The sequence below is a fragment of the Amblyomma mixtum genome, chromosome 2, assembly GCF_055824585.1.
Source record: "Amblyomma mixtum isolate Tamu chromosome 2, ASM5582458v1, whole genome shotgun sequence".
NCBI classification, from domain to species: Eukaryota; Metazoa; Arthropoda; class Arachnida; order Ixodida; family Ixodidae; genus Amblyomma; species Amblyomma mixtum.
Window position 1 is genome coordinate 100,686,648 of NC_143013.1, and position 20,178 is coordinate 100,706,825.

The 20,178-nt window shown below is 49.5% G+C and overlaps 1 protein-coding gene across 1 annotated transcript; it reads left to right on the forward strand.

Moving 5' to 3' along the window:
- The first annotated feature begins 334 nt into the window (after window positions 1–334).
- LOC149360301 (WW domain-binding protein 2-like) lies at window positions 335–19,367 on the forward strand. Its single transcript, XM_089569232.1, has 6 exons — window positions 335–775; window positions 10,271–10,373; window positions 12,502–12,640; window positions 15,261–15,353; window positions 16,575–16,724; window positions 19,122–19,367. The coding sequence occupies exons 1-6, from the start codon at window positions 726–728 to the stop codon at window positions 19,289–19,291; spliced, it is 705 nt and encodes a 234-aa protein (XP_089425358.1). The 5' UTR covers window positions 335–725; the 3' UTR covers window positions 19,292–19,367.
- Window positions 19,368–20,178: the final 811 nt, after the last annotated feature.

Consider the following 20,178-nt stretch of genomic DNA (forward strand, 5'->3'; position numbering starts at 1 on the left):
GCCGAAGGCGTGGTGTCTGTTGGAGTGCGTCACATGTCTCCGTCATGGCCCCGCCTTGAAAAGAATTCTTTTTTTGGTTTTTGCTACCCGGTCTATTTGAGGGGGAGGGGGCGGGGGAAGCGATGGGATGTGTCTCCCAAAACCCTATTTTGCTCTTTGAGTCTCCTCGCGGTGTTTCGTCGTGTTTTTTTGGTCTGTGTCCTTCTTCTGCCCAGTTTCTTGAGTCGTGGATTAGTCGTCTGGAGCGAAGTGTCTTCCGCAAACCATCATATTGTGTCAGGAAGCCCGATGCGTTGGAGCCAGACACGACTCAACTCATAATCTCCTGGCAATCTGTGCCGGATCGTGGTTCGACTCCAGTCGCAGCGTGCGGGTGTTGACCGTCGACGGGGTGAAGACACCGCATGAGTGCACACCGTCCTGTGCAGTCTGTGGGCAAGCCCACGCCACCAACTCCCGGGACTGCACGGGGAAATTCAGGCAGCTCAAGGTGCCCGGCCGCAAGACTAGGCGCCCAGAGCTCCCTGGAAAACAGCGACCTGGCCGGCAGGCAAGTCATCCCAATTCAGGTGTCGGTGGCGGAACGCCGCGTGGAGCTGACGGCATCGACAACAAAACGTCATCATCATCATCCTCGGTGAAGTCACCACCCGGGAACAAGACTACGCCCCCAAAGCCACCGCCCAGCGGCAGGGACGCTGGCCACTTCCCGGCGTTCAAGACAAATGGCGCTGCCGGCGCCCGGGCATCAGCGTCTCAACACGGCAAACAACAGGTGAGCAGCTGGGCTGAGATCGCCTCCTCCTCCTCCCATTCCCCCTCCTCCCCAGTTACCGTCTCCGCACTCGATGCGGAATACAAAAAACAGATCGACGTGCTCCGGGCACAGAATGAGCTTTTGCTCAACAAAATTCAAAATTTAGAATCAAAATTGGCGTCCGCCGCTCCGATCCCGCAGAACTCGGACGCAATGGAGAGCGACGCGGAGATCTCGCCTGCCCTCGTGACAGCCATCTCCGCGATGGAGGAGCGCTTAACCTCTAAATTACGATCTATGATCGAGACCGCCATGGACCAAATCTTGACCAAGGTCAAATCTGCCATCCCCGCGGTAGTATCAAAACACATATTGGACAACCCCCGCCTCCTCCGTCGGACGGGGCCCATTAGGGACGTATCCCGTCCTTCAAAATTCAACCGTCTGATTATTGATTAGGACAATGAGGACAGCTGCCCCGCTCCTTCCGTCATCACCCCCTTGATGGCGCAAGTAGCTGGCTCTGAGGCAGCCAATCCCTCCTCCTCCCCCCCCCCCCCCCAAGAATTTTAAATCATGGTGGGACACCTTAATCAAAGGAGTTCCGCCATATCCAATTCGGCCGTGTCAACTTCAATAACACAGTGGAACTGTAGAGGCTTTAAGGACCGCACTAAGCGGGCCAATTTCCGCCTCTACCTTGAAACTTTCGAGTCCTTACCAGCCGTGGTTGCCCTCCAAGAGCCAGGCCTGGGCGCCACAATTTCAAATTACACGACGTTCCAACAGGACCCCGCGTCTTGTCTTCTCGTTCACAAAGACTACACAGCCAACCTAGTGGATCTCGACCTCCAACTAGAGTACTCTTATGTAATGGTGACTCTCCTACCAGTCCGCCGCAGGGACCCACCGTTGCATATACTCAACGTGTACTGCTCTCCCAAACTAAAGCGAGTGATTTTTGCGGACCTCTTTAGCCGCGCGCTAAGAGTAGCGGGCCGCGATCCCCTGCTGATTGTGGGCGACTTTAACGCTCCCAGTCAGCAGTGGGGGTATCGCAAGGAGGAGTCGCGCGGGCGTAAGCTGGCGGAGCTTGCGTCCACGTTGGGCCTCACCCTCCACACGGACCCTGTCCACCACACCCGGCTAGGAAATTCCGTGACACGGGATACGTGTCCGGACTTAACCTTCACTCGCAACATACGACACGCAGACTGGCTCAACACAGAGGAGACCCTCCGTAGCGACCACTGCATCATTAACACTACACTACGCACACGCCCCCTCAAGCGTCCAAGAACACAAGCCCATATCCCAGATTGGACGAAATTCAGGCAAAATTTTAACTCACTTGATAATACACCCATTTCTGCGCAAGGCTACACAGCATGGTCCCAACAGCTGCTGGCACACCTTTCCTCGCATGAAACACAATCCAGCTCTCAGAGGCGGTCACGGACGTGGATAACCACCTTCTACACCTCTGGGAAGCCCGTCGCAGCCTCGTCCGCCGTTGGCGACGGCAGAAACACAATAGAAAGCTTAAAGCTCGAATTGCCGAGCTTACCCAGAAAGCGGCAGAGTACGTGGCCCAACTCGCCGACTCCAACTGGGTAGACAGATGCAACACGGCCGCGCGACAAATGTCCAGCCGAAACACGTGGCGTCTCTTTCGAGCCCTAATCGACCCAACCCAAACACGATCCGAAACACAAAAACATTTGCACCGAGCCCTGCACGCTTTTCCTGGCAACTCGACTCAACTGGCACAGAAACTTCGGGACCAGTATCTGTGTACAGCCCAAGACCCCCGTGGATCTGCGTACTCTTATGCAGGCAGAGAGAACACGGAGCTGGATCAACCTTTCCAGCTCCATGATCTGCGGGCGGCTCTCGCCAAAATGAAACGGGGCACTGCGCCAGGACGGGATAAGGTCACCGTCAAGCTTTTGACGAACCCGCCCGATTTTGGCATACCAGTCCCTCCTGGAATACGTAAATGCGATTTGGCGCGGGGACACCCCCCTGCCAATCGAATGGAAAACGGCTTTGGTCACATTTATTCCTAAAGCTGGCAAACCAATTGACACAGATAACCTCCGCCCCATCTCTCTCACCTCATGTGTGGGCAAACTAATGGAGACGATGGTGCGGGATCGGTTATCTACAAGTCTTTGCGAGCACCATGTTCGGATTCCGCCCACACAGATCCGCACAGGATGTACTCCTGCAACTCAATCGGGAAGTCCTTGACCCCGTCGAATGCCCCCATAATGACCGGGTAGTACTCGCCTTGGATCTTAAAGGGGCATTTGACAATGTAACACATGAGATCATACTCACTAACCTAAGTCACCCGACTGTGGCTTCAACACATTCCAATGCATAAGCCAATTTTTAATGGATCGTCAATCCTACATTCGAATTCAAGATAGAGACCATGGTCCTTACCTACTCGGCACGCGGGGAACCCCTCAAGGCGCGGTACTTTCCCCGCTGCTCTTCAATCTGGCCATGATGCACCTGCCGGCCCAGCTGAGTGGTGTCGCCGGCGTGCAGCACGCCCTGTACGCCGATGACATCACTCTGTGTGCCACGCAGGGCAGCACAGGAGACATTGAAACCAGCCTGCAAACAGCGGCGACGATAGTAGACCGCTACGCCCGCCGCTGCGGTCTTCAATGTTCCCCTCAAAAATCGGAATTTGTGCACCTCCGCCCCTCACAGAAGTGCACAACTAAAATATCTCTCTCTCTTGAGAGTGGTCCCATACGCGAAAGTGATGAGATACGGGTACTCGGACTCTACATCCACAAACACAGGCGGCCAGACACTACATTGGCCAAACTCCGTAAGGTGGGGGACCAGGTGGGCCGCATGGTCCGCCGGGTTTCCAACAAACGCGGAGGGTTACGAAGTAAGGATGCCTTGCGGCTGGCAAACGCCTTCGTAACTAGTCGAATTCTCTATTCGACTCCTTATCTCCACCTACGGAAACAAGAGGAGGACGCCCTTGAGGTCATCCTTCGCAAAATTGTTAAACGTGCCCTTGACCTCCCTATCACTACTTCAAACAGCCGGCTTATGGCTCTTGGGGTGGTGAATACTTTCCGGGAGCTCCGGGAGGCGCACCTTACAAACCAGTACACGCGCTTGTCGCTAACGGAGTCGGATCGCCGCCTTCTTGCTCGACTCCATATCCAACACACCCCTCCAATGGAAGACAGGTTTCGCATCCCGGAACTGTGGAGACGTGCCCTCCACGTGCGGCCTCTTCCGGCAAACATGTCACATGAAGACCATAATGGTCGGCGCCTGGCACGAGCGGAAGCGCTAGCCCGATATTATGGCAACAAAACAGGTGTATACTACGTGGACGCCTCCGGCCCTCACCACGGGGGATGGTACACGGCCGCGGTAGTTCACAACAGCAACACAGTTAACGGCCTAACTTTTAGAGCTCGCAGTGCAACACAAGCAGAAGAGGTCGCGATTGCTCTCGCGGCCTCACATTCCAATTCAAAATACATAATCACCGACTCGCGAGGGGCCTGTCGGAACGTCGAACAAGGCTGCACTCCCTTCCTAGCCTATCGAATATATCAAAATTGCATACGGGATACGGACCCCCCACACCGTTACCTCATATGGGCCCCTGCTCATCAGGGGTTGGCAGGAAACGAGGCAGCAGACGCAGCCGCCCGCGCGCTCTCTCACCGGGCTGTTTTCTCCTCCCCATCCGATCAGGAACCCGATTTTAATCCGGTCTATACATTCAAAGATATTACAACATATTATCAAAATTGTCATCGCCTTTACCCTAGCCCATGTAAAGGCCTGAAGAAGGCGGATGAGCGGCTCCTTCTCCGCCTTCTCACCAATACTTTGCTGTGCCCGGCAGCGCTAAAACATTTTGACCCCTCCTTTAGCGGCAGCTGCCCACACTGTAGTGCAGTGTCTTCCGACACCTATCACATGGTGTGGGCCTGCCCCTCCAACACCGCTATTCCCCCCATCCCCAACCCAACCCGGGAGGACTGGGAGGCGACCCTGCTCGGCTGCCACGACTTACAGGCCCAACAAGCCTTAGTCAGGCGCGCCCGGGCGGCGGCAACCGCCACTGGGGTCCCATACTAGGGACCTCCACCCAGTGTTTGTAAGGATCGGTCCCTTACGGGCTGATCCAAACATACCTCCAGTTCATTCGTAATAAATGTTTTCACCACCACCACCATCCAACGACGAAACAGCGTCGTTGCATTTTCTCCGCACACTGAACGATCGAGATGCGCGATCGGGTCGACCACCTAAACTTGTTAGCGAGCGCATCCTTTCATCTGTTCGTGAACCCCAGTTAGCGAGCCACATTTTCATAATTTTTTTTTAGGCCCTCCCATGGTTTCACGACCGGAGGGGCGGGAGTCGGTCTTGTTCGAAACACACGGCGAAGCGGCTCGCCTATGCCTTCGTGACCAGCCGGATCCTCTACGCCGTGCCGTACCTACGCACCACCAAACAACAAGACGAGCGCATTGACGCCATCATCAGGAAGGCAACAAAGCGAGCACTGGACCTCCCGGTGGCTACCTCCAACGCCAAACTGAAGGCTTTGGGAGTGGTAAACTCCTATGAGGAGTTGCGGGAGGCCCACCTCGTGAACCAATATACGCGGCTATCGCAGACGGTGCCTGGGCGCCGCCTGCTAAACCGCTTACACATCCAACACACATGCATACCAGAGGGGACGGAGAACATCCCGGTGCTGTGGCGCCACATGCTCTTGGTCGCTCCGCTCCCGCGTAACATGGACATGGCTTCACATGAAGGCAGACGACAAGCGCGGGTTCGCACGCTTGAGAGGCAATATGTCTATAAAGAGGGCGTCTATTACGTGGACATCACAGGGCCGTCGCCCGCGGGATTCTTCACGGCTGCCGTAGTTCACCGGGGAATGAATGTCGATGGGCTATCTTTTCGGGCCCCAAATTCAACACGAGCGGAGGAAGTCGCAATAGCTCTCGCAGCCTCCGATCCAAAATCGAAAACGGTTATCACAGACTCTCGCCGGGCCTGTGAACATTATCTTGCAGGCGAAATATCACCTCTTGCCTCGCAAATTCTAAGACGCGCTCTCGCCGATCCAACTCGCACAAAAGTGATCTGGGCTCCTGGCCACCAGGGTCTACGCGGCAATGAGGCCGCTGATGCGGCCGCCCGAGCGCTCACACACCGGGCTCCTCATCCTAGCTCTCCTGGCTCAGAAGCTCATAAACCGCTTCTGCGGTTCCGCGAAATCCTAATTTATTATTGCGACAGCCACCGTCTCTACCCGGCACCTGCCAAGGGGCTGAGTAAGGCGGAGGAGCGAACTCTGCGGCGCCTGCAGACAGGAACCCTTCTCTGTCCTGCAATAGCAAAACACTTCGATCCGAACACAGATGGGCGCTGCCCGCACTGTGGAGAGATCTGCGATATCTTTCACATGGTGTGGGCATGTACTCAGCATCCTCACCTTCCCCCCTCCCCCACCCCCACCCGAGAGGCATGGGAGACTGCCCTCCTCAACTGCTCCACACTGGAGTCCCAAAGGGCTCTGGTCAAGCGGGCGCGAGACGGGGCCTCGTCATGTGGTGTCCCGGACTAAGGATACCGACCATGCAGCAGGGTTTTTTTTTACCCTCGAGCTCTCTTTGATTAAAGTTTTTCACCACCACCACCACCCGTCTGCTTTTCTCCGTGTGTGCTTATGTGTTCTGGGTGTTTGTGTCTTTTCTCTGCTCCTAAGCTCATGTCGTTCAACAGAGTCAAGGTGTGGACAAGATGCACGAACGATAAGCGATGTGTGTGCGGAGCGGTCGAGTGTGTGAGCGAGGGAAATGCTCTACTACGCACGACACGGCATACGCACAGAACACGCTGAAGCATACATGAACTGGCACAAGTAACTGAAACCTTGTTGGGGGTTTGCATAGAGGATAAAAAAAACTGAGGAGAGCGCGCACGCAGAGGGCTCTCTAATGGTGTGATCACGGCGGAGGGAGAACCGACTCTCTCCGTTTTACTATTTTTTTTTACTTTTTATGACTAGGGTTCAAGGTTGTCGCCGGGCGCTTCCTCCGGTATTTTTTTCTTGCCTTTGTAGGCATGTGCCAGAATGGAAGGCGCTGCGGAAAGCCTGCGCGACGGCGCGACACCCCAGCTACGCCCACCCTTCGCCCGTCAGTCAGAACGACGGACCAATGGAATGCATTTAGCGAAAGTTTTCCGCATGACGTCAAACCAAAGGCTCAGGAGCCAGAGTAGAGGACGAGGACGTTTGCTTCTGGAAGGAAAGAACGAGCGGGCTTTGATTTCAATTTTTACAGCTTTTCGGGGCGCGCATGGGTCTAGTATTTAGCAGATGTTATCTTCGGTGCCTCATCTATGCAGTGGGCATGTTTTTCAAAATGTCCAGACCCTAGTCAGTTGCCCTTTAATACTTCAAATTGCGTGGGCGCATCATTTCAGATGCTCCTTAAACAATGCACTTCGCAGCCGTTGAAATAAGGTCTGCTAAACGCAAACAGATATTACCGCTGGTAGTGCAACTTGTTTCCGAGGCTTGCTTATCATCCCTTCCAGGGGATCTGATGGGATTTAAAAATCATAACACACTACAAGGCGTTATCAGGTACCTGCCAAACTTTATTTCTCAGCCTTCGGTCGGGAATTCTTGTAAGATAGCGTCGCATGTGGGGAAGAAAAATTTACAGTAGCACTGGCGAGATTTCGCTTTCGCTAGGCATACGTGGGGAAACAGGGTGCCAGCAACAGTAAGATAACAGATTGTTTGCTTGACCTACGTTCCGTACTATGCTTTCTGATACGGTCGCAGTTTCCCCTACAAGGATGTCATTCCTTCGTCTGCATGCAAATGGCTGTGCAATACGCGGAAGTGCATCGGCTACCTGCTTACGCTAGTTTTCCTTTTTCTTTTTCTTGCTGCACTGGGCAAGGAAGGCACGCTTCAGTCGACGTGCCTACAAGCAGCGGGTGGGCAAGGGTAAGCCCAAGTTTTTTTTTTTTTTTAAGCGAAAGCTTCACAACGGGACATTCTGCTTCGATCGCCGTGTGCCTAGTTTTGAAGCGAAAAGCTTCACTAGACTAGTCAACACCGCACTTCGCGTGAGCCGGAGCCCAGATTTGCCACTTCTGCGCATGCGCGAAACCGAGTGACGTCACACACGGCGCAGGTGACGCAGCCGTCGCCGCCGACTCGTCACTACTTAAAAAAAAGAAACTGCGTCGAGGCTGGGAAACCATGGCCTTCAGCATTTAAAGCGGAGACGCTACCACTTCGCCACGAAGGCTTTTCTTCATTGCCTGTCTAGAAATAGAAACAAAAACTTTTCACAGAAATGTTAAAACGCGACAGCGACACGTCGGCTATCGCGACAGGTTTAAAATTCATTCAGCAACACAAGTTAGTCAAGTGATGTAATCCACTCATGTGGATCGGGCAGTGCCCTGTAAGCTTCCCTAAGGAGCACCACACTCTCAATGAAGTTTTCACGCACAGGACGTTTATTGGGAACAGCATGTCGAACTTGAACCCTCGTTTTCCGCAGGCTGTGGAGGCCCAGGAGCATGATTAAATCCAAGGGAATGCCCTCACTCTCAACTGGTAGAAACCGTATCCCATATGGGTCTACAGGAAGTTCTTTTTTGAGTTTTCCCTGGAGGACGTCCCAACGAAAGATTGGGTCCCAGCAGTCCAGAAAGGCGTGCTGTATTGTTTCAGGTTTCTTGCAAAGAAGGCAGTTTGTTGTCCAAGGAACGAATATACCTTTTTATTGCAACCAAGTTTTAACTTCTAGTGTGTTGGAACGTAAGTGGAAGAAGAAAGTTTTAACCGAGGGCATAACTGGCATTTTTTTCACACGTTTTAAGACGTCTTGTCCAGGGCATCCACGGTGTGGTAAATGATACATTGGCAATGGTATTATCACAACTAAAAGGTCCTTATAGAGTTTCCTTTTACACACATTGCTCAAGTCGTCCATTGAAAAACGCACGTGCAACATTCTGTACGACAGGACAACTTCTCGCATGAACCTTGTCACTGCGCCACTCATTACCTCACTGGAGGACACTACAAACTGAAGGAGCATTTTGCGCGTCTGTCGTGTCTGGATGACAGTCCGCAAGAAGGCATCTCCCTGGTCGCGAAGAAAAAATTGCGCGAAACAACCTGTCGCAAAAATAAATGCACAAACCCCAACCCACCAGCCCTGACAGGAAGAAACAGATTTGTTCTGCGACATTTTTCCCACGTTGATGACCACATGAAAACTGCAAAGACGCGGTTGATTTTCTGGATGCTAACCCGAGCAGCAGAAAGCACATTCATAACATACCATATCTTGGCAAGAAGTAACACATTGCACACATAAGCACGCGAAAACATTGACAGTGGCTTGCCTTGCCACGCGTTTGCTTTCTCTCTCGCCCTCTCCGCTTCGCTGCCCAAGTAATGGGGGGATCACGGTATTAATCAAGTGGTACACCCAGATACTGAGTCGGCAAGTTTGACCATTGCGAACGAGACAAGTGCTGAGGTGTGACGTCCCAGTCGCTGTGCCAAAACCCAGTGCTCTTTTCCCAGTTCACTTTGCAGCCTGTCTGTTGACAGAATTTTTCCACAACGGTAATAAGCTCTCGAACAAAAGACCGCGATGTCATCTGCGTATGCTAGTATCGTCACGTGCGCTGACTGTAGCCTAAAACCACTTACACGGTCGTTGTTTATGATCGCCAAGCAGAGAGGCTCGAGGTAGGCCGCAAACAATAAGGATCATAGGGGCAGCCTTGCCTTACTGAAGATCTCACGCAAATACTGTCAGTGAGCTCCCCATTAACAATTATTCTCGTCGTGCTGTTCGCGTACGCCATTCGAACACCCTCCAAAATGACACGGCCAATGTTTGAGTGTTCCAATAATAAAAACAGGGCATCATGTGAAATCCGTTGAAAGGCTGTGGCGAGGACCAGTTGCATTATTGCCACACGGGCACCAAGCCCGTCACAGCATTCCAAAACTGTCCGTACAACGTGTACGTTTGTTGCGATGTCACGGCCTTTAATGCCACACGTGTCCGTGTCAAAGTGTTCTACCAACTCAGAAGCTGAAAAAATGGGAGTGTCCACCGCGATTCCAGTCTGTCTTGTCGCCGAATCTGACTACCCTGCTCCTTCGATACCTTCTTAACGGAAATATTGCGTAAGCCGTTATTGCCTTATTGCTCGCTTAGTACACTGACAGGCTTCTAAACGGCAACGACAGGTTCATAGCAAAAAGCATAGAGCCTTGTCACTAGTTGCCATAATGGCATCCATGTTTATTTGCATTTAAACTTTGGTAGGCACGGAGAATCACTATTGTTTACCATATTTCTTTATTCCTTTGTACTGACATAGTGCATGATTGCGTCTGCTATGAATGAGGCTGACTGATGCGTCCTCTCTCAAACTCAGAATCCTGCTTTACTGCGATGGCGTGGAGGTGACCTTTGAAGGAGCGGATGCGAAAAAGTTCCAGGGAACCACGAAAGGGCGCATCTACCTCACCACACACAGGGTGACCTACTTCACTGCCTATCTCTGTTTCTATTCGCATGTTCAAATTAGGGAAAACGCCACTGCTTTCCGTATTACTGGTTTTTCTGGGCAGAAGGCAGCCATGAGCCCCAACTGTGTGTCGAGCAACGGCATCTTTTTTTTGTGTGTGTATTATCACAGCGATAAGAGAGCTCTTTCTCGTGGTAAACGGGTCATGTAAAGGCCCGGTTTTTACCCATGGAATTCGGCAGAATGGAGAGATAGGCTTTTTAGGCCTAAGGCTCAGGTTGGGTAAGCAACACACCTGTTGGACTTACTTCTGGCGTGGAAACAAAGAACTGCTGCCCTGTGTTCTTTTCCACTCGAAGACTGCCAGAAGACCTATTGCATTGCTCTGCGTGGAATCTGCGCTTCTAAAGTCATGTCCGCACCAAATCATAGTTTAGAACATCAGGTAATGACTGCTGTTGGACGCAGGCTTCTCATAATTGGTTCTATAGGAGTGGCCGATATCCTCCTAAACAGATTTGGAACCCGACGAAAGATGGCGCAACTCAACTCGTTAGGGTGAAGCCTGAGGTAACGCCTTATGTACTATCGGGGACAAAAGTGGTATACTCCACGCGGCGGGAGCCGGAGCAAAGGAAAACTGCGTTGCAACGCCACCTACAGGCGCAATCTCGGACCCAGATAACCAATCTGTGACCTTTATTATCAGCAGGCATGTCGCTTGGCTCGTTTGTTTCAAAAATGCGCTGCTTCCACGGCAAGTTAGCCACGCGCGCGCGGGCGTTTGATCGCATCATGACGGTGCGAACGCCGGCTCAGGAGCCATATTTCGAACGCGCGTTGTTAAAAAGAAGACACAAAATGAAAAGACGGCCACCAGATTGCTACTGCTGCGGCGCGGCTCGACATTTTGGCGAGCAAAAGCACGAAACATTGAAACGAGTCGAAAAACATGCCTGCTGATAATAAAGGTCACAGATTGGCTGTCTGGGTCCGAGATGCCGCCTGCAGATGGCGTTGAAACGCAGTTTTCCGTTGGTCTGGCTCCGGTCGCGTGGAGTATACCACTTTTGTCGCCGATAGTACATTCAATGTCAAAAGCCTCTGGCCGCCCCTCCGTCCCGCAAAATCCGCTGCGTGCCGCACTGCATGCAGGCACCGCCTGACGGTGCACTCCTGATATCAACACCGGTGGAGCCCGTCAGTCTCAACACCAGGACTGCATCGTCACGTGGCGCCTGCATGCAGTGCGGCACGCACGCAACGGATTTTGTAGCGAAAGCTACATTGGCCACGAACTTACGATTTTGCTGTGGCTGTGCTCCGAGGAGGCACTGAGACCGACCTTGAGCCGTTGCATAGCAACCGCCGCAGCTGGCGGCCGCCGCGTGCTCGGCGCTGCATCTGGCATTACGTCACACCACGTGCCTCGCCGCCGAGCTTCTGCCGTTTGGTATGACGTCACAACGCTTGCCTCATCGTTGCGCTCGCCTCCGCTCGCTTCGCCAGCTGTGTCGCATGCCTGATAACATGTCAGAGGATTGATGAGCTGCGGGCTGTATGCGTTAGCGCTGACAACGTTGTGGCAATCACACTGCACCGCAGTAATAGGCCGTAGCATTCATTCTGTGAGCAAACTCACGCGATCAACCCTTAACTGTAACCTTCCTGGGTGAATCTGGAACGCACTCAACGTTACAGCCGCAAGGAAAGGGGTTCCGTTCAGCTAAGGCTGTGCACTAACCCTGTGTGAGACAATATTTATCACTAGCTAAGAAATTTCATTTAGTTTTCTAGCATTGTGGTGTTGACTAACTTCATGCAGCTTTGTACAGCATGGTTCGACTCAGCGAAGAAATTTGTGAAATGAAGTTTTATGTGTACACAATTAGCGGAGCGTATCATTATTTGACTTTCAAATTTCAATGTAATTGTTCTGCAAGACACTACCGAGCCTGCCAATCGAGAGGTAAAGTTTACCCCACGTGACCTAGCACTAAACACAGCTGTGTCTATTGCTAAAGGCTGGGGAATTTGTGCGAGTGACTGAAAGCAGGAAGTACGCAGTCTGCCTCCTTCTTAGCGCATCTGCTAAAATTCTCGATATTTCCTTCTCTTTAATCATCTTTTGCTCGCAGGTGGTATTTGTGAACAAAGACGGCAAGGAGTTCCTGCAGTCTTTCGGTTTCCCTTTCATGAACATCAGTGACCTCAAACTGGAACAGCCGTTTTTTGGTGCGAACTACATACAGGGAAAAGTCACAGCAGAGAAGAATGGTTAGGCAACCTTTTTTCACTCTCCGGTTTCGGCTGCTCATTTCCACTTAGCTCTACATATTAGAAGGCCATGTCTACGCAGAGGCATGGCATGATTACTAGGAGATGAAAACCACAGAAAACGAAAAAAAAAAAGAAATTGATTGCTCAGCTACCCGGTTATAGTACTTTTCAAGGCTATCTCTGTTTCATAAGGACAAAAACTCTCCAGGGCCTTCTCGTGTTCCTTTTTCCGCGTGCTAGGATACCATGTCCAGGCACTGAAAGCCATCGACTGGCCATATTTCATGATGTCCATTGTTACGGCTAGCCGTGAATATAATACACTGAATAAATATCCAGATATTCTAGCTCAGCTATAACTGCGGGTTTCCATGTACGGTATTTCGCTGGCAAATTCGAGAGGGTACTAACAACGCATGGGCAAGCTTTAGTGTAAGCAAGGGATATCCCGTGTGTAGTGAATAGAACATTTTAGGCTAGGGTATACAGTGTTCTGTACTGTTCTAAGTTCAGATTTTATAACCCACTGGGATCTTGCTTATAAGTGACGTATGCGCTATTTTTGGCCGAACTGTTCAGCAATGCACAGCAATTGTGGCTTTACTAGACTTATATGTCATTTATTTAGCTATATTATCAACTTGAAAGGCACTACCTTTCACTTTTCGGTAACACACTCCACTCAGTGCAGAGTGAACTGCAAAAGAAATGTTACTATGAATTTCAGCGTAGCGTATGAGTGGTATATTAATTTTGCAATCTATGATGAAATTTTGCAAGATGTGGAAACAATACTGTGCTATGCCGTCTGCCTAAGAAGATTGTAATCACTACTTGATGCGTCTAACCGCTAAACACATTACTATGTTTTATTTTATTATTTTGTTTGTTACCTACCTTCTTTGCTCTTATTTTATTGCCGTGCTTTCCTGTTTGTACAGAAGTATGCTGTACAATAAGAAAACTAAATACGTACGAATGTGAGAGAGAGGAAGAGAGTCAAAAGTCAATAAGTCAATAAGTTTATTGTCCGGTTTAAACTGGAGGGTTTCCTGGCTAAAAGCTGCCTGGGCAGCTTGACTGGGTCCAGGAAACCCCTACAAGCAGTAGCACACGAGCGGCACAAGAAATTTACAAAAACCAGTCACACATAAAGTAGTAAATTAAATACAGAAAACACTCGACACATATATACATTTACTCGATTAATAAAGATAGAAAAGAAAAAAAAAGATGAGAACATTGAAAATGGACATACATATGGTGAGGGGAAAACTAGATTAACACTCAATCAAACGTTCAAAAATCAAGAAGTGGAGGCATGGAATGGCACATGAACAAAATATTTCCGCAGCTCAGCTTTTTTATATCCCGTTGTGTGTTGATATGTGTTTAAAACATGGGGAAGATTATAAGACAACATTTGTAATTTATAATCGGTGCGAAAACGTGGTATGTTCCATGAGTTAGTACTTCTTGCATGTAAGTTAGCACGACGCGTGTCCAAAGATGATAAAGCCGAGTAAAAATTGACAATTGATGCCGTGGACAAATACATTTTTTGCAATCTTAAAATTATATAAAAAATCAACGCGAACAATGTTATGTGCTTGGAAGGCGTATTTATTTAATTTATTTATTTAACAATTTTCTTTTGCAATACTAAAAGCTTCTTTATGTTATTTTTAGTCATTGTGGCCCATACTAAGCTACAGTAGTTAAGGTGAGAAAAAAATAATGCATAATAAATTTGTAATTTACATTTTAAAGGTAAGTTGTCACGGCATCGCGAAAGGGCCCCGCAAACAGAAGAGAGTTTCTTGCAGAGGTGCTCGACGTGGGCATCCCAGTTTAAATGACATGAAAAATACACTCCAAGGATCTTGTGGTCTTCAACAATTTCTATTCGCTGGTTTTCAAAGTTGAGCATGCAGCTGGGTGCTATCGGTTTGTTTCTAGCGCGAAAAGCCTTGGACTTTGTAGGATTTATCTTTAATTTATTCATCATTGACCACCTAGGTAATTTATTGAGTGTGTCATTACATTTCACAATTAAATCGTTAAGGTTAGGGCCTGAAAGAAGTATTGTGCTATCATCGGCGTATATTACAAAATCAATGGAAGGGTCTATACTAACAATATCATTTATGTACGCATTAAACAAAAGAGGTCCCAGTACGCTTCCTTGTGGGACACCACAGCTGATAGGCAAAAGGGAAGAAAATTCATTATCTACAGACACCGACTAACGTCTGTTTTGGAGGTAGCTTTCAAGCAAACTGAGTGATTTACCACGGATACCGTACATTTGAAGTTTGCTAGCATGAATCGTATGGTTTAAGCAAACAAACGCCTTACTGAAATCAAGAAAAAGGCATATCGTATACAAGTTCTCATTAATGTTGCTCAAAATAATTTATTTCATTGTTAGTAAGGCTGTTTCTGTGTTTCTGTGCATGTGTCTTCGCGTGCGTGCGTGCGTCCGCAGGAATAGGTGACTCCTTTTGCAGGAAATCTCGACCAGACGTAGTTCAAGTGCGATCTCTTTGCTTTCCGGCAAATGGCGATGGCTTCGACAAACAAGCTCTGGTAATGCATATTTTTCTTCTTTTGGCAGGCAACTGGACGGGCAAGTGCACTTTCAAGCTGAAGTTCTTGAAGGGTGGTGCCATCGAGTTCGGCCAGGCCATGATGGCCGCCATCAAATGTGGTCAGTGGCGTTGCGCTTGCCTTCTGTTCTAATCTGATGTCGTGAGCATGTACAGTCTTTGTCGTCAAAAATATACAGCCCAGGGAGTTCGCTTCCAAGACGTGTAGCGGAGCTATTAAGCACATTTGACAATCCTAAGCTCGGGAGGATTGAGGACTTAAGTTCCTCCCGCCTTCGTGAGTTTAGGGTCCCTGAGTACGCAAGAGGAGACAAGCTGCAGGGCTCAGAAGTAGACCCCTTGGGCTGTGTGCTTTTGACAAAGACTCTACAGTGTCTGTCAAAAGTATACATCCCAAGGGGTCTGCTTCTGAGCCCTGCAGCTTGTCTCCTCTTGCATAGTCAGGGACCCTAATCTCACGAAGGCGGGAGGAACTTATGTCTCCCACTCTCCCAAGCTTATGACAGTCAAATGTGCTCAAGAGCCCCGCTACACAGACTGGAAGGAAAACCCTTGGTCTGTATATTTTTTACAAAGACTGTACATATAAGAGCAATGGTCGCCAAATTGCTAACGCGACTACTTTGACCTTCTTGTTTTTGTGATTTAAGATGCTTTTGTCCAACCTAAGTTACAGACACAAAAGGCGAAATTTTTGGTCATTTTTTGCACCGCAAGCAGTGAAAATATAGTGTATATTTGCTATATGTGAAGGCAATATTTATATACAGCAGCTGAATGACCTTCTCGTTGCAGTTACAGAACTTCCAGGGGTGCTGATCTTCTTTCCAGTTCACTGGTTTTGTCACTTTTTTCCACGTACAAGCCCTGCTCAAATGAGAACTTGCGCGTTGCGCTTCGGTATAGTTTCAGTTTGCTAACAGCATTCGTGACTGTGAACGTTCGAGTTTCGACAGAGAAAAGGCATCATGTTAGAGCACAAGGACTCGTGTGTTGAATTTCTGGACTGAATATAGTGCCCTCGCTTCCCGCCTCTGCACCTCCGTTCAAACCCGGCCGTGCCTCATAACGTAATTACGTGCAGAGCGGCATCTTCCGTAGACTGTCGTCCTCTCTGAAAACTCAGAGTTATGCTTCGCACAGCACGAGTGGGAGTGAACCCTAAGTTACTTTTGTAATAACTGTGCCCGCCATTGAGAAAAATCTTAGGCCTGTTTCCTACCTCTGCGTCGTTCTACAATTCTGCCACTCTCCTATCCGCGTTAAATCTGTCAGATCGCTCCCTCCAAAGGAATCTCCTTCTGTGTTTCTTTTGTCTCCAGCTGCACTGCTGGGTGGCGGGGCCGCACCTGGTTCGTACCAGCCACCTTCGGGGCCGTACGTGCCGCTCAGCCCTAACGACTATATGCCTGGCCAAGGCGTCAACTACGGCTTCCCTCTCCCGTACGCCGTGTTTCCGGACCAGCCACCTGGTGAGACCCGACGTCGCCTTCCCTCCTGGCGGCAGTCTTTTCTTTTATTTTCGATTTTTGGTGCGAGATTATTTAACACAAACTGTGTGGAGACGGAGTCAGTCGCTTCCTACCCACTATTTCCATGCGGTTGTCCCCGTACTTAGCCCTTTTTTAGCACCCCTAAGCATGCTATATGCTGGGGTTTATGCTGTTTTGGCGAGAAAAGAGTTATGCAGTCCCTACCGGCCGACTATACCGCGGTACCACAGGTCGTCGTCAGGTTTTGCGGGAATATCAGTACGGAAAAAGCGCAGTGGGGTGTAGCGACCACACGATGTCGAAAATTTGCTGCATGAAGACGCAGTCTCAAGTCGGCCGCTATAAAGGTGCTATTCTGGTGACGTTAGTGCTAAAGCACTCAAGAACATTTGTGTAGGAATTATGCAAAGGTGTTCTTTCATTAAGCAGTACGGCTAATCAGCTTCTCTATTGATTGTAGTCTCCAAGACGCCTTACACTTATGGTAAAATGTGGTGCATGATGGGAGTCCAATATTTTCCTTAGGAACACATATAACATTCCACTTTCAGCGTGAAGGTTCTTTGATACCTTTGCCTGCTTTCGCGAGCAGCAGCACGTGTTGGCAGAGTTCCGTGCCTTCCACTGTTTTTTTTTATTGTTCATTGAGCTTCATGAGTAACTTAGCCTACTATAGCGACTGCTTGGCATCATCTACATGGTCGAGATCGTCGAATTACTCTAGATACTGCTGTATTGTTTAACACCGCCCAATATTTCGCCAGCCTCGTGCGATGGGGCTGCTTACAGGCTCTTACCATGGGCTGGGCATTCTTTCCTGGTTTACGAATTTGGTGCCGCCTTTGTTAGGTCTCTATCGCGGTCAGGAGCGACACGACCCCGCTACCTCGAACTACAACTGTGGCCGCTATGAACAAGACCGAGTAATAGCCGACAGGAAGAGCTGTTTATTGGGGGCTCACTAAATCAATAGCCTCCTAGGTAGCACGGTCAGCTTGTCAGGTGAGCGTCGCAAATGAAAAAAGTCAGTTTGAGAGCTGTGGCTCCTAGCGTAGTCCCCGGTCTGTCCGTATGCAGTATCGTAGCTCCGTCGAACCCGGGACCTCATCCGCGTTCTCCGCTGCCGCTCTGAGGAGAGGCTTGGGTTGGAGGGGTTTGTGTGTTAGGCGTAGACCATGACAGAGGGTCGGAGGTGAGGTCTGCTACCTACAGTGGGCCGAGGGGAAAGCCGAATCCCCACACTGTGTCATTCGATCAAACACGTCGATATGATGGCCAGTAAAGTACACGTTACACGCACATTAGCTCATAAATCCACTCATACTTTTTAGTACACACCATATCGTCTACATATACCGGTCAGAGAGAATAGACCTCGGATAGTATCTTAACCCCGGATATGCCTGAATTGCTTTAGGGTAAGCAAGCAGACTGTAATCGTTCCCTAGAACCTAAGCTACCAGCTGCATTTGAAAGGGTGCGACGAGTTAAAAATGCTGCTCTGGGGCTCACGAATCCGCGACCAATTTTCCTGAGAGCTTAGGAGAAATGAGAAATAGTTTTTAGAGGAGGGTGGTGGGGCTTATATTAAATAAATCGGAGGGGACACTTAAGCTCCACCTTAAGGGTATGACGCAGTGGCGTAATACGTTAATTGCCGTATGTGCAGAAGGTCATTCCCTACTTTACATTCATAGATCCCTAAGAGTCCTCTCACCCTTCCTGGAGCAGTGATGCAACGGTTAAGCGATGCTCCACTACCCTGCGATGGCAGGTGTTTCCAGCGGTGGGCCTTGTGCGGCCGTGGTCGCTCTTCCCGAGCGACCAAGCATTAATTTAACAGTGACCTGACACGGTGTGCAGTTTGCTTACTATGCGGTGGGTAGGTTGTGATCACACCGCAAGGTCACATGACATACGTAGCCAACTTGCCTCCTAGGTTGCTCTCGGGGGACACCTGCCAGAGCCATGCCCGTGATTTCTCGCTCATTACGCAAAGCCGACAACGCCGACACTGGATTTTCATGACAACTGGCCGTTTAACGCTACGGCGTTAATAATGACGCGTCCTTTGAGAGGACATAAATATTAGGGCGCAGTTCTTCCAGACGTTGTTCCTGCTCTCGCTGTGGTCACAGATGCCGGCCTTCTCAACAGCTGAGATGGTTTCTTTTTTCAACGTGGTTGTCTCCTTGAAAAATACTCGATTCCAGCAACTGCAGAAAACTACGTCTACGAGAGAGCACATTCCAACGCACATAGGAGTCGAGCGTTTAATTCTTCTTTCTTGATTATTATATTTCTCATCTTAGTCATTTTGTTTTGTTTGTTTTTTCTCTGCTTTTACAACCCCTCCTATCGGCTAATTCTTTGCAGCCAACACGGTGTTCGCAACCAGTGCACCTCCCCCTTACCCGGGCGTCTACATCCCACCGCAGCAGAGCCAGGCTGGGATGCCATCCGCGCCTGTGGCATCCAGCTCCAGCGGTTCCAACTCTTCAGCTGCTGGTTCATCGGCACCGCCAGCGGGCTTCAAGCAAGAGTAGCAAAACCAAACAATGCGAGACACCGCCTAAGTGTCTGCAGATTTTTAGATTCGCCTGCTTGAGCCAAATCTCTTGACTACAGTATTTCCAAACAATAAGTAATAAATAAAATAAAGTTACGTTTAAAAAAAGCTAAAAATTATTTGCCACCTTAGGGAAGATTGCCAATCAACTCACGAATGTACAGCTGAAAAGTTACCTCACATTCATACTGACTGAAAGAATATACTAAAAAAATGAAACACTAGAATAATTCCGCTGGGCAAAAATGGAATAAAGTACATTTAAGAAGCACCCCTGTTGAAACAACGCAGTTCACAAAACAAGAAGACACGTAATTTGCTTATCATTAAGCAATTGCATTAGTTGTATTTTTACGCTTTGTTACCTTTAGGATCATTCCAAGATGCCTCCCACTGCTCCGTCGCCTACTCCAGTTTTTCAAAATACTGTTGTTTGCATGCCTGGAGTGCCCAGGCACCTCTTGGGAAATGGTTCGTCTTACGTAACCCATGCAAGCTGCACGTGCCTGATCTCTACCGTTTGCAAACTGACTCCTTTAGTGTCGCTGACCGGCCTGCATTGTCTTCCTTAACGTATCCTGTGCAGTTTCACGCCGCCGACACACGCTCAAGATGCGCGAAGAATTGTTCTTCGTACAGGCTTCTACTCCAGTCGGCACCGTCCAAAGCATCGTTATCCAACGACTTACTTTGCAGCAGCCTTTGCGCATGATATGGAATAAACACACGCTCTTTGACCTCATGCTGAGCCTTTCACAGTGTGCATTATGCGGCAGCATAAAAAGCACTTAGCGTATGATAAAACCTCTTCCCTGTATATATGATGGTCGCCGCCTAGCGCATGAATTTCATCTTCATTTAGAA